Here is a 15,725-nt window from a genome sequence, read left to right on the forward strand (position 1 = left end):
AAGAAGAACGTAGAAGCTGTTTTCATTTCATTTTAGAAAGTGGCTAAACAAATGAAATGGCTTGTGACCATGTAGGTTTTGTTGATCCAAACAAAGTTGGTAGGTAGAAATAATGAGGTATTTGCATCACTATCAGAGGAGCTGTCTGGAGAGAACAATGAGGTTAAAAGAGCCATCTTAAGTGCATATGAGCTTGCACTAGAAGCCTATCAATGTTTTAGGAAAGTAATGAGGGAACCTGGTCAAACCTATATGAAATTTGAAAGGATCAGACAAAGTAATTTTGACAGGTGGATAAGAGCAATGATCTTATATGATGCTGTTATACAATCATTTTGGAGGTTTTAAAAAATTCACTTCTTGAAGTAGTGAGAACTCAAGTGGAAGAGCAGAGCGTTAAGACTGCAAAATTAGCAGTGGAAATGGCATGTTCAAAAAACACACAGTCAATGTATTATTTTGTAAATTCCTGCTTTAGAAATAAAACCAGTCTGACACTAAACCAAGGCACAAACATATTCTAAATAAGGCCTCACATCTAACATGCATTGTCTGACCGAAAATTTTTTCTTTACACTGATAAAACCTTTAGTTTTCTCAGGGCAATGGCGTCAGGGACAAAGAAATTCAGGGATTTCCATGTATAAATATATTAATAAATTAAAACCTTCTAACTGATTCAAGATTTAGCAGCACCTTAGATTTGTTTAACACATTCTCATCAGTGGTGTGACCCTTTGATCTTTTACTTATAAATTCTGTGTCTGATACCAACTCTCTCTCTAACACCTGAAGAAGGAGCAGGGCTCCGAAAGCTTGTGATTTCAAATCAACCTGTTGGACTACAACCACGTGTCGTGTGATTTCTGACCTTGTCCACCCCCGACCAACAACGGCACCTCCACATCATGACATGGCAGATGATTATGAGTTGGTTCATTAATTAAAGTTTCGTTTCCAACATCAGTTTCAATCTGTGAGGGATAGAAATTGGGGAAAAGAGAAATCCTCAGGTGATAAGGGAAAAGGAACTCTCATTTGATGATAGTGAAGATAATTTACCACAAGGTAAAAAGGAAACCCATGAGGGGGAAAGAGAAGTAAACAAAAAGCTTAGGGGTTTTCACTGTAGGCGACATGAAGTTGCAGTGTTGGTGGTTTAGAGAAAGCACCTTGTTCAATTCAGTCCACCCAACAGTTAAAAGAAGACTTTTTACCACTATTTCATATCCTTTGTTATCATTCAATACCTATTTAAATTGTACTTCAGCTATGGAGGGACTGACTTATGAGGAGAGATTGAGTAGATTGGGCCTGTACTCATCAGACCTTAGAAGAAAGCAAGGCAAATTTATTGAAATATGTAAAATTCTTAGGGGACTTGACAGGGTAGTTACTGAGATGTTGTTTCCCCTAGTCAGAGACTCTATGACCAGAGGACATAATGTCATGTGTAAGGGGCCATTTATTTAAGACAGAATTAAGGAGGAATTTCCTCTCTGAGGGTAGTGAATCAGTGGAATTCTTCGCTGTTGAGGTTGTGTCATTATACATATTTAAGACTGAGACAAACAGATTTTTATTCAATAAGGAGCTCAAGAATTTAGGGGAAAGTTCATGGAAGTGGAGTTGAGTATTATTAGTTCAGTCATGATCTTTCTAATCAGTAATAAAAGCATTGTTGATAATAGTTTTTCAAACAACTTTTAAGAGTAAATGCGATGATGTTTGTTCTTGCGCAGAGCTTGGGTTGGAAATATTGTTGATCAGAGAATTGGTTCCAGAAGTGAACACCTCAAACCACATATTTCCAAAAAAATATGGTGACTACAAACTGAAAGTACTTTGAATCAGGCATAGTCACCTCTTAAAACAAAAGCATCAGTACTGCGGATGCTGGAGATTGGAAGTAAAAGCAGACAGTGCTAGAGAAATGCAACAGGTCTGGCAGCATCCATCAAGAGAGAAACTTAACAATCTTACTGGACTCGAATTGTTAACTCTGTTTCTCTGTTGACAGATACTGCCAGAGCTGCTGAGATTTTCCGGCAGTCTCTGTTTGTATTGTACTCACCTCTGTGCTGTTTCTCCAACACACAATTGTGTCACCTTGAAGTTTAGAACTGGAACAGTAGTTTTCTAAAATTTACCCTTTCTTATCTGCATGGAACTTACAAACTTTGTTTCTGAAGGTGGAATGGTTGAAGAATGAAGAAGTGATTGATCCAACTCTAGATCCTAACTTTTACATCACCATGGACCATAATTTGATCATCAAAGAAGCTCGTCTGTCTGACACAGCAAATTACACGTGTGTGGCAAAGAATATAGTTGCCAGACGGAGAAGTGCAACTGCAGCTATAACAACATATGGTAACAAGATTTTAAGTTTAGTTTATTGCTAATAGAAAATTTACATCACTGTTTTATTCACGAATAGAGCTAAATGGAATTAAAAATTATAATTCTGGGTCTGGGCGGGATGCTCTTTGGAGGGTTGGTGTAAACTTGATGGGCCAAATGACCTGCTTCCACACTATAGGGATTCTATGAATTTGCATTGAGACTGTGTATCTTAATATCAAATGTAAGCTTTATTTATGCCTCTTCAACTGCACTCGTCAGCATACCCTTAAAACACAAAGTTGTCATCTTCACATCAGCTAAAAGTATATCGCTTCTTTTGAAACATTTACAGTCTAGTGGTGCTGTCCTCTAGTCACTGCTGACATATGTGATTATCTTTAAAGATGTAGGCATCCCAGAGCAAAAAAATACTTAAGCATCTAGAAATTAACTTAAAAAATCCTCAGAGCTATCCTGCTATTACCGGGTGCAGAATATAAGATAAATAATAGCAGGAGTAGGCCAGTAAATACATCAAGCTTGGTTCACTATTTAATAAGTTTATGGCTGATTTGCTTGTGGCCTTAACTTCACTTCCCTTCCTGTTCTCCATAAGTCCTGATGTCCTTGTCAATCAAAAAATATGCCAGACTCAACCTTAGAAATTATTCAGGAATGTAATGTGCTGCTCACTGGACAAGAAAATTCCAAATATTGATGATCCTTTTAAAGAAATTCATCCTTATCTGTGTCTTAAATGGGAAAGCTCTTCTTTTTAAAGTGTGGCTACCGGTTCTCAGTTTCCCCATGAGATGAAACATTTTCTCTGTATTGTTCCTGCCATGAGTATAGGCCCAACATGTTCAACCTTTCTTCAAATTAAACTTCTCATCCCAACAATTCATCTCTGAACTGTTCCTCCTTAAGTAAAGTGACCAAATCTGATTACAGTACCCAAGGTGTGGTCTCACCAATGTCTTGTACAGCTGGAGCAAAACTTCCCTAGTTTAATACTTTGTCCTGTTTCAATAAAGACAGACTTTTCATTTGCATTCCTAATTACTGGCTGTACTTATGCTTCATACACAGTGGTATCCAGATCCCTCTGTACTGCAGTATCCTGTTGTCTCTTTCAATTTAAATGTACTTTGTCTTCTGTTCTTCTTGTCAAAGTGGACAATCTCAATTTTACTTACATTCTGCTTCATCTGCAAAAGTTTTACCCACTCATTAACCTATTGATATCCCTTTGCAACTCTTTGTATCTTCCCCACAATTTGCTTTCCTACTGATCATTGCATAATTGGCAAATTTTGCTACAATCCTCCACTCCTTTTATCAAGTCATTAATATAGATTGCAAATAGTTGAGGCTTCAGCACTGATCCCTGTAGTACCTTATTGGTTAGTTCGCCATCCTGCAAGTCGCCAATTTATCCCAACTCTCTTCTGTTAATTAACCTGTTCTCTATCCGTGCTAATGACCTCTGCTAATGTACTGATCTCAATGTGCTCATTTACACTAATATCTAATGACTCTGCATATGAATGATTGGGAATCCTTCTCAAACTTAAGCTGTTTGAAGAGATAATGTGTGGTATGAACTAAAATGTGCTAAATCTGTCCCTGCTCATTTAGTGCTTTTGGTTGTTCCTCAAAATAATCTGAAATGTATTTTGTTTTGTTTATAGCAGCTGACTCAGGCTTCTATAATCAATGCTTTCATAACCTGTGGGTACAATAATTGTAGCACATATCCAGTGATATGAACTGGATATTTGTGTCTTTTGCATGTATACTGCTTTAGTTTCTTCAAAGTTGAACCTAGGAATCTTTTGATAAGATAAGGCCTGATGAGAAAAAACCCAAGAACATACTAATTAGGTGCAGGAATAGGCCATTCAGTCCATCGAGTCTGCTCCACTATTCGATCGTGGCTGATATGTTTCTCAATCCCATTTTCCTGCCTTCTCCCTGTAACCCTTGATCCCCTTACTAATCAAAACTGTATCTATCTCTCAAATACTCTCAATTACTTGGTCTCCACAGCTTTCTATGACAAAGAGTTCCACAGATTCCACCTTCTGGCTGAAGAAATTCATCCTTATCTCAGTTCCAAAGGCTCACCCTTCACTTTGAAGCTGTGCCCTCAGGTTCTCATCTCTCCTACCAATAGGAACACCTTCTCCATGTCATCTGTACCAGGTCCCTCAGTATCCTATAAGTTTCAATCAGATCCGCCCTCACCCTTCTAAACTCAATCAAGTATAGACCCACAGTCTTCAACAGCTCCTCATGTGACAAGACCTTCATTCCCCAGGATTGTTCTTGTAAACCTCCTCTTGACCCTCGCCAATGCCAGCATATCCTTTCTTAGATATAGAGCCCAAAACTGCTCACAATATTCCAAATATTGACAGCAGCTTTATATAGCTTCAGCAGTACATTGCTACTTTTGTATTCTACCCCTCTGGAAATGAATGCTAACATTGATTTGATTTCCTAACTGCTAACTGAACCTGCATGTTAACCTTTACAGAATCTTGATCTAGAACTTCCAAGTCCCTTTGTCCATCAGATTTCTAAAACTTTTCTCCGTTTTGAAAATAGTCTATATAAGTAATCTTGCGACCAAAGTGCATTGCTTCACACTTTCTCACATTGCATTCCATCTGCCACTTCTTTACCCACTCTCCTAGCCTGTCCACATCCTTCTGCCACCTCCCTGCTTCCTTAACACTACCTGTCCCTCCACTTACCTTTGTGCCATCTGCAAACTTCGCAACAATGCCCGCAGTTCCTTCGTCCAGATCGTTAATGCATAACATGAATGGTTGTGGTCTCAACACTGATCCCTGCAGAGCTGCACTAGTCACCAGTTGCGATTCTGCAAATGACTCCTTTATTCATATTCTCTGTCTTCTGCCAGTCAGCCAATCATCTATCCTATATGAATATCAGCTAGCAGCAAAACGGCACGATGAACTCTCCTTAATATCGGTACATTCAGACAATGAAGGCCATCAGTTTAACTGGGACAAGGTAACCATAGTAGCCCAAGCCAAACATAGACAAGCACGGAAATTCCTAGAGGCATAGTTTTCCACCCGTAATGCAATCAACAAACATATAGAATTGGACCCCATATACAAACCCATACAGATCAAAACCGGAAATGACACTACTCACCATAACGGACCAGACAGTGTAAATTCCAAGCGGAGTAGAAGAACATTGCTTCATCGGAGGCCTCACTGATGATGTCACCCAGCATGGTGATGAAACGTCTGAACGAGAACAACCCAGCTCGACGAGCAAGTCAACAGCGTCACGGCTGTATCTGCTTCTCCCTCTCAAACTGCAAGATGAATTCTATCATATTATGGTCTCTACTACCTGGGGATTCCTTCACCTTAAGCTCCCTAATCAATTCAGCCTCATTACACGTCATCAAATTCAAAATTGCCTGTTCCTTAGTGGGCTCCTCCACAAGCTGCTCTTAAATAAAAACATCTCATAGACATTCCATGAATTCCTTTTCTTGTGATCCACTACCAACCTGATCTTCCCAATGCACTTACACATTGAATTCCTTTGTGATTATTGTAATAGTGTCTTTCTTACATGCCTTTTCTATTTCCTGATTTCTTCCCCACATCCTGACTACTGTTCAGAGACCTGTACACATCTCCCATTAAGGTGTTTTTCCCTTCATGGTTCCTCAAATCTATCCACGCAAATTCTACACTTTCTGACTCTTTATCACTCCTTGCTATTGATTTAATTTCATTTTTACCAACAAGGCAACACCACCCCCTCTGCCTATCTGCCTGTCCCTTCGATAGGACATGTAACCTTAGATGCTTAGTTCCAAGCCCTGATCCCCTTGCAGGCACATCCCTGTGATACTCACAACATTGTACCTGCCAATTTCAACCTGCGCTACAGCCTCACTTACCCTGTTTTGTATACTGCATGCATTTAATTACAACACCCCCAGTCTTGCATTGACTGCCCCCCTTCTCATAGTTATCCCCTTATTTGCTGTGTCTAAAGTTAGATTCCTGATCCTTTCCATGCTCTATATTCTATTACTTGTTCTGGAAACTTTAATAAGCTCGGCTGGGCCTTTAAGGTGTTCCATAATTTTCCATACAACTGAATCCACTGCTTAGTTTAAAGCCTTATCCACAGTCCTAAATGTGTGATTTTCCAGGACTCTGGTCCCATCACGATTCAGGTGGAGCCTATCCTTCAGATAGCTCCCTTCTTCCCCAGTACTGGTATGAATGTCCCATGAACTCGAACCTATTTCTCCCACACCAATCTTTGACCTACACATTTATCTGTTTAATCTTTTTGACCCTGTGCCAATGTTCTCATGGCTCAGGTGGTAATCTGGAGACCATTACCTTTCTGGTTCTGTTTGTCAGTTTAGCCCTTAGCTACTTATATTCCCTCAGCAAAACCTCTTTACTCTTTCTACCTATATCATTGGTACCTCAGTAGGCCACTGTAACAGGATCTTTACCCTCTCACTCTAAGTTCCTCTGCTGCCCAGATGAGATATCCTGAACCTGGGCAACCAGGCACCTTAGACAAGTGCTGGCCAACTGGATAGTCAATAGCTCTGTAGCTCCAGTAGCTTTAGTGGGAACCACTGCTGTGAATACAGGCAATCTCACCATGTCAAATATGTCTGTGGTCTGGGAGAAGGAGGCCGTAAGGTGGGAAGGGTGGGCTACCGGCTTCAGGAGTCATGACAAGGGCTTAAGTGATAGAACCTCCAGAGAGCCCAGGAGTTCTGCAAAGGAACTCTGTTCTCTTTCCCAACTGCAGCCCAGCAACCCGAGCTGGTGAGCGTCCCACACAGGGTGGGTCTTAACTCACCCACAAGTAAAATACTACCGGGGCACTAGAAAAGCCATTAATTGGCTACTTAAAGGCCTCAATAAAGGTGGGCCACCAAAAATGCCCAATCATCTGTCCTGCAAAATGTAGACGAGTTGTGGGCAGTCAGGTAAACAAATGTTGGATTTTGCATGCTTTTCCCTTTTTTAAAAATTTAGTTCCAGAACATAGACATTGTTTGCTGGCCGGCATTTTATTGTCTGTCCCTGGTTGCCTTTTGAGAAGGTGGTGCTGAGCTGCCTTCCTGAACCACTGCAGTCCACATACTGCAGGTTGACCCACAATTCCCTTAGGGAGGGAATTCCAGTCGCTTTCAATCTGTCAGCAGAACAGAGTAAAATCCAGCGCTAAAGTGTTGGCTTACTTCAACGCTGTAAACAGAAGGAGATAACAATGGCTTTCTATTACAATGGGTGTGAAGTGGTTTTTGACTTCTGTGACAGTCTCGTGAAATACTAATTACCATCTATGAGAGACAATGTAACTTTTGCTCACAGAATTCTTGGTGTTAACCCTGTAGCTGTAGGCTGGTATATAAATTCTCCTAACATATTGGAGAGGCTGGGGCATCGTTTTTTTTTCACCAATCTGCTGCCATGTGAACAGATGCAAGCTCCCTTTTGTGTCATTAAAAATTAGATTATCATGAGGACATCAGTGATCAAAATTCTCTTATATTCAATCAAGCTTTATGAATGTGCATTAGATAGGCAGCTACACACTAGATGCAGAATTTCAGATAAGAAAAGCCAATGTATCAAAATAGACAGTCAAGGAAAACAGATGAACATTAGATTTTTATGGATCTGACATTCTCTGGATCAGCAAGTGGCATGTTATAAATATATTCGGTTTTGCATTTACACAAACAATGATTGCAGGAAAAATATAATTCTAGAAGAGCAGAGAATTACCTTGACTTTGTCTATATTTGTAAATATTTTCCAAGAAGAATATCTGAATTTGAGAAAATCAACCTATAAATTGTCATGCAGTAACCCAATCTGGATCACACAATTAGTATCAAATGTTATCCCTGTAGAAAATCTGTCCGTGTTTTATGTCTACACAGTAACTCCTGCCAGAAGAGTAAAATGATAGAAAAATAATATTCATTCTTCTTCACTGTTAGTGCCAATAATGTAGCTGGTGTACTCCATTGCTCATTTTATAACACATCCTGGTGACTGTTTTGTTAAATGCAACTCTAATGAAATAACCAGATACAAAAATGTCAAATTATATTTATGCTATTCTAACCAGATACAAAAATGTCAAATTATATTTATGCTATTCTAACCAGATACAAAAATGATAAATTTTATTTATGCTATACTATTGTTTATAAAGTGCAGGATGAAGGATGGTTAACCACTTGGTAACCAAAAATCAATTTACCTCTGCCTTAAGAATATGTTAGGAGTTTGCATCCTTTGCTTTTTGAGGGAGGGAATTCCAAAGACAGCCCATCAAGCCCATTCCATACTTTTATGGGACAACTTATCATAGATTCAGCAGAGCACAGAAGGAAACCATTTAGCCCATCAAGCCTCTGTCCCATTTAAAATTGTAGCATTAAGCTTATTTTGATCTTCCTCAGTTTTCCCCTCAATTATAAAATGCGTCACCACACACTCTCTGCATTGAATTTCATGTGCCATGCTTCACCTTTTTCCATCAGCCTGTCTATATCTCTCAGAAGTCTGTTACTATCTTCCTCAATGTTTAATGCACTTCCAAATTTCCTGTCATCTGTAAATTTTGAAATACTAATCTGTGCCCATAAGTTCAAGTCATTTTTAATATCAGACACTGCAGAAGTTCTAGCACTGATCCAGCAGAAATTCGATTAAACATCCCTCTGTGGTCTGAAAAGCAGCCATTCACCATTACTATTTCATATCTGACTTTATATCCATGCTGCTCCTTTTATGTCATATGGGATTCTTTTTCATTAATAAACCTAATACTTCAACGTTATTAAATATCTTTTGAAAGTCCATTGACATGGCATGAATTTCTTTTTATTAGTTTATAGGATATTTGCATTGCTGGCAAGGCCAGCACTTTCTTGAGGTATTCATTCACAGAAAATAGCTGTCGATGACTGGACCAGCGTTTATTTCTATTTCTGGTTGTCCTTGAGAAGGTGATGATGATTTGTCTCATTGAACTGAACTGCTGCAGTTCCTTCGCTGTATGCAGACCTACGATGCCAATAGGGAGGGAATTCTCAATGTTGACCCAGCAACACTGAAGAAACGGTAATATACTTCCTAATCAGGATGGGAATTAATTTGGAGGGGAACTTACGGATGGTGGTGTTCCCATGTATCTGCTGGCTTTTATGGTAGTGATCATGTGTTTGGAAGATGTTGCCTCTGGAGCCTTGGTGAGTTTCTGAATTTTGGTGAGTTTATTGTCCATCCTTAAATGCAGTCCATGTGATGTAGGAGTACAACCATATGAACAAGGAACAAGAGTAGGCCACTTGGCCCTTCAAGCCTGCTCCACCATTCAATAGCATCCTGGCTGATCTGATTTTAATCTCAGCTCTATAGTTCTGCATATCCCTGCTAATCTTTCATCCACTTGGTAACCAAAAATCAATTTACCTCCACCTAAAGAATATGTTAGGAGTTTGCATCTTTTGCTTTTTGAGGGAGGGAATTCCACAGACACTCAACTAAGAGAAAAGCAAAAAAATAAATCCACATCTCTGTTTTAAATGGGTAACCCCTTATTTTAAGACTATGATGTCTTGTTTTATTTTTCTTATCAGAGAATGATAAATGAATAAATCTCCAAGGAGATAATACATCCACATGCTATGGCCAAATTGTTTTCTTTGTTTTGGACAGTGTTAAGCTTGTTGAGTATTGTTGAAGGCTGCAATCATCTATCCTCTCTTTCACCTCATCACAAAAAAAAATCGACTTAGTAAGATGTGCTCTTAGCAAATCCATTTATTCTCTTCTTTATTAGTCTAGGCTTGTTCAAGAGACTGTTATTTTATTTTCTTGGACATCTTTTTTCTAAAGTTGTCCCCACCTTAGATATTAAACTACTTCACCTATAATTGCCAGGTTTATCATCCCATTTTTTGATCAGGATTGTAAAATTTGCAGTTGCCTGGTACTTTGGCACCACACCTGTATTTAAGGAAATTTGGAAGATCTGGCCAGGGCCTCAGCAATTTCACCCTCAATTCTGTCAGCAACCAAGGATGTAGTGAACCTGATGTATCACCCTCCCTAGTTTCATATCCTTACTTTGATCTCACCCAGTATACTGGCAACCTCTTTTACCATTTCTATGGCTAAGTCTGCTGGCATATATGTATGCAAAGCACCTTAGCCATACCTTCGCTTCCATCAATAGACATTACTTTGGTTTTTAATCGATCCAACTGCTCCTTTTGATAACCTACTAACTAATGATCTATCTTAAGAAGACATTGATTCCCTTTTATGTTAAATATTGATCTACACTTATCATGTCTCTTGTGTGCAATATTCTCCTCAGCTGTGTCCTTGTCCACATTCAGCTTCCCCTTTCAACCATCTAACAACCATATCAGTTAGCCATTCAACTTCCAGGGAGAAGCTTTAAAAAAAGGCCAAGGAATAGGAAAACCTATTGGTTGAAATTTCTGTGCTGCAATCCTGCCCAACCCAAGATTAGATTAAACACACCCCTGTAATGCATGGTGACTGGGATATACAGACACTTTATCTCTTTCTATATTTAGTTTCATTTTGATGTTTGCAGTAAATCATATCTGTCTATGTGATAATTTACTTGGTTCAATGGTTAAGCAAGATATATAAGCGCTCAATGCTGCTTTATAATCTATCTAACTCAAGTAGCCATTCAGAAGCATTTAATTATATTAAGTATGTCAATCACATTTTCACAAGTTTTGTTCTCTTCAAGTAATCCCTAGAGTTGTGTAAGGAAATAGTTATGAAATAGTTAATATTCATGTTACATTGGGCACCATCCATTCTGATGATATCACACAATGCTACGCCACAGATTATAGAATTTTTCACGAGTACTCAAAAGGAGCAGATGTATTTGGTACAGGTCCTGACAATGTTTTGTAATAATACTGAAGACACAGGGTCCAGAACTTGCGGCTTCTCTAGCCAAGCTACTCCAGTGCAGTTACAACATTGGCATCTAACTGACAATGTGGAAAATTGCCCAGGAATGTCCTTATATAAAAGCAGGACAAATGCAACCCAGCTAATCACCACTCTCAGTCTATTCTCAATCATCAGGAAAGAGATAGAAGCTGTCAACAACAGTACTATCAAGTAACATCTGCTCAGCAATAACCTGTTCAGTGGCTTGCAGTTTGGGTTCAGCCAGGCCCATTCAGCTCCTGACCTCATTGCAACCTTGGTTCAAACATGAACAAAAGAGCTGAATTCCAGAGGTGAGGTGAGAGTGACAGCCCTTGACATCAAGGCTGCATTCGATTGAGTGTGGCATCAATGGGTCCGAGCAAAACTGGAATCAATGAGTAACAGAGGCAAACTCTCCCTTGGTTGGAGTCATGCCTGGCACACAAGAAGATGGTGAGAGATAGTAAGAACTGCCGATGCTGGAGTCAGAGATAACACAGTGTGGGGCTGGTGGAACACAGCTGTCCAGACAGCATCAGAGGAGCAGGAAAGCTGATGTTTTGGGTCGGGACCCTTCTTCAGGAAAAAAAAATTATTACGTAAGAAGATGGTTGTGGTTTTTAGAGGTCAGCCCCCTCGCATTGTTGCAGGAGTTCCTCAGTTTAGTGTCCTAGGCCTAACCATCCTAAGCTGCTTCATCAATGTAGTTCTCTCCGTCATAAGATCAGAAGTGGGGATGTTTGCTGATTACTGCACAATGTTCAACAGCATTCATGTCTCCTCACGCACTGAAGCAGTCCACATTCAAATGCAGCACACTCACTCAGAAGTTCAGAATTCAGGTCAACAATCCTTGTGCAAAAGACCTACCATCCTTTCATGTCTGACGAGAATTTATTCTGGGAAATCTGAGAAACATCCAGATGGTTTAAATTTGTGAATTCAGAGATTTAGGGCATGATTGGGTAGTATTAATTTGTAACATAGCAATATATATTATTAATGTATAATTCTTTAGATTAGGGAAACAAATTTGTGATGGGAGGAGACATTGCATAAGGTTCTGAGGACATTGGTGTTAATGAGGTATTGAGCTCCACCGGATTTGAACATGTGTTACAGTCATTGGATGCAGATATTTGAGTTCTGCGTATGTACCCAAAGGAAGCTGATGTATTGCATATGGTTCCCAAGATATTTTAGTAAGTTAATTTAAATTCTACCTCTCACTATCATCCAATAACTACCTTGTTATCTAAGACAAGTGCATCTTCTGTTTAGGCTCACCAGCAATCTATCTATTAGCACCAATAATTCAATTGGCTAGACTCAGCACAGTGAGAGGATTGTTGGCAAGGAACCACCCAAACCAGAATAACACTTGCAATACTGGCAGCAATGATAGTACCTGCAAATATAACACATAGCTCAGTGCAATGGTGGAAAGCAATGTTCTTGAATCATGCAATCCATATGGTGTGGGTACACATGCTGTTAGGGAGAAATGGTCAAAGGTTTTGACCCAATGTCTGTAACAGAATGTTGGGAGATATTCCAAGTCAGAATGGTGAGTAACTTCAAAGGGGATGGGCAGGTGGTAGTGTTGGTGATTGTCCCACATTTGGAATATCTTTTATTCCTGTTTAATAGTATTACACTCTCAACATATACTTGGGAATTTATTTACACTAAATGGCATGGAAGACATGTTGATGTTTCCACCATTCTGCACAAATCTGGCTATAATTTAGATAAATGTGAGGTGCTGCATTTTGGAAAGGCAACTTGGGGCAGGATTTATACACATTATGGTGAGGTCCTGGGGAGTGTTGCTGAACAAAGATCTTGGAGTGCAGGTTCATAGTTCCTTGAAAGTGTAGTCGCGGGGGTACAGAATAGTGAAGAAGACATTTGATATGCTTGCCTTTATTGTCAGTGCATTGAGTATAGGAGTTGAGAGATCATATTGTGGCTGTACAGGACATCGGGTAGGCCACTTTTGGAATTCTATGTTCATTTCTGGTCTCCCTGCTATAGGAAAGATGTTGTGAAACTTGAAAGGGTTCAGAAAAGATTTACACAAATGTTGCTAGGGTTGGAGGTTTTGAGCTATAGGGAGAGGCTGAATAGGCTGGGGCTATTTTCCTTGGCTGAAGGGTGACCTTATAGAAGTTTATAAAATTATGGGGGGCATAAATAGGGTGAATAGCCAAGGTCTTTTCCCCAGGGTAGAGGAGTCCAAAACAAGAGGGCAAAGGCTTAAGATGAGAAGGGAAAGAGTTAAAAGGGACCTTAGGGGCAATTTTTTCATGCAAAGGATGGTGCTTGTATGGAATGAGCTGCCAGAGGAAGTGGTGGAGACTGGTACAATTACAACATTTATAGGGCGTCTGGATGGGTATATGAATAGGGAGGGTTTAGAGGGATATGGGCCAAATGCTGGCAAATGGAACTAGATTAATTTAAGATATCTAGTCAGCATGGACAAGTTGGCTGAAAGGGTCTGTTTCCATGCTGTACAGTTCTGTAACTTTTTTAATTTCTTTATTTCATCTAACATCCTGACACCCAGACATATATCAGTGTTATCTGCAAACATTTAAAATTATTCTCTTAATGCCTTTATCCTAATTATTAAAATAAATACTGGAAATCAACAGCTCTCACACTGGTCTCTGTGGAGCCCATCTAATAACAGGTTTTCACACTGAAACACAATGATAAATAATAATCTTCTGTCTATAAGAATGCAAACAATCTTTACTGGCCTCATAATCTGCTCTCTAATCCCAGGGAACTACATCTTACTGAATGGAATATTATTTATCATAGACTTTAGACAATCAAGACATAGTATGGTCAACCTGGTGGCATATCATTCAACCTGTTAATGCCAAAAGAATTTAACTGGATTGGTAAGATGTGTGAGGTGGAATTTTAAATCTGTGTTTAGCACTGCTGCCTCACAGCACCAGGGACCCGGGTTCAATTCCAGCCTTGAGCGACTGTCTGTGTGGAGTTTGCACAATCTCCCCATGTCTGCGTGGGTTTCCTCCGGGTGCTCCGGTTTACTCCCACAGTCCAAAGATGTGCAGGTTAGATGGGTTGGCCATGCTAAATTGCCCATAGTGTTTAGGGATGTGCAGGCTAGGTGGGTTAGCCATGGGAAATGCAAGGTTACAGGGATAGGGTAGGGGGGATGTGTCTGGCTGGGATGGTCTTTGGAGGATCAGTGTGGACTCAATAGGCTGAATGACCTGTTTCCACACTGTAGGAGTTCTGTGTGATTGAAGATGACTTTCATGTCCATTGGCTGCCCAATTCATGAACATAATCGGGAGGCTCAATTCAATTTTAAGCTAATTCAGCTCGTACCTGGATAATGTCGGGTAGCTTGATGAGCAGATTGGTAATCTTGCCTCCTGACAGCTGCCAATTAATCAAACGTCAGCAGCTGTTCAGTATCTCAAACACAACCTGAAGTATTGGCATTGGTCCCACAAAACCTGAGCCTTCACTGGAGATTGCATTTGGATCCCTGGACATAGGTAAATTTGTTAATATATAGGGTACCAATGAAGTCCAGCCCAGTTTCTTTAATCAATAATAAGTTAATTGCTTGTTGCCAAAATAATCTTATAAGATCAGAGGTGCAAAGCTTATGGACAAATAGTTTGTGTTATGTATCTACTCTTTACAACAAAAGCTAACGCACATGCATGTCTGAAGTGTCAACTTTTAACAAGTCTGCAGAGTGTTAACTTTTGAAGTACTTTGGCCAAGTAATAGATATGAAGAAAATAAAGGATAAAGCATGGATTGTGCCAAGTGGAGATCTGATTCTGAAGGTATTCTGCACAAAGAAGCTGCCAACACTGGCATGTCATCCTGGAACAGTTGAGGTTAGATGAATTCACTTTGTTTTGGACAGTGAAGTAGATTCAAAGAAATCAGTCCCAGGAATCTTTCAGGTGTGATAAAAATGTCTTCTAGTCGGTTTTCAGCTCATACACTTTGCTGAGAGGAGTTGCAAGGAAAGAGAGTGAGAGAACAATGGGTTTTTATTTCTTCTCAGGCAGGTCTCTGTTCTGGAAGACAAACATCTAAAATATTGAAGTGTTGCATTCTGACTGTATCATGACACCACCCAAGAAATCTGGCCCACAGCTCTATTAACCTCTCGATCCAGTGATAATGGGAACTGCTGATGCTGGAGAATCTGAGATAACAAGGTGTAGAGCTGGATGAACAGAGCAGGCCAAGCAGCATCAGAGGAGCAGGAAAGCTGACATTTCAGGTCTGGACCCTTCTTCAGAAAATGAAGAAGAAGGGTCC

General features: G+C 39.8%; 1 protein-coding gene across 1 annotated transcript in view; it reads left to right on the forward strand.

Moving 5' to 3' along the window:
- unc5a (unc-5 netrin receptor A) overlaps positions 1 to 15,725 on the forward strand; it is a 264,346-nt gene that overhangs the window by 86,301 nt on the left and 162,320 nt on the right. The window contains exon 5 of the mRNA XM_048603964.1: positions 2,193 to 2,373. Coding sequence (XP_048459921.1) covers positions 2,193 to 2,373 — 181 coding nt within the window. The remainder of the gene's footprint in view (positions 1 to 2,192; positions 2,374 to 15,725) is intronic.

This window comes from Rhincodon typus, chromosome 12, assembly GCF_021869965.1.
Source record: "Rhincodon typus isolate 14 chromosome 12, sRhiTyp1.1, whole genome shotgun sequence".
In the NCBI taxonomy this organism is placed as follows: domain Eukaryota; kingdom Metazoa; phylum Chordata; class Chondrichthyes; order Orectolobiformes; family Rhincodontidae; genus Rhincodon; species Rhincodon typus.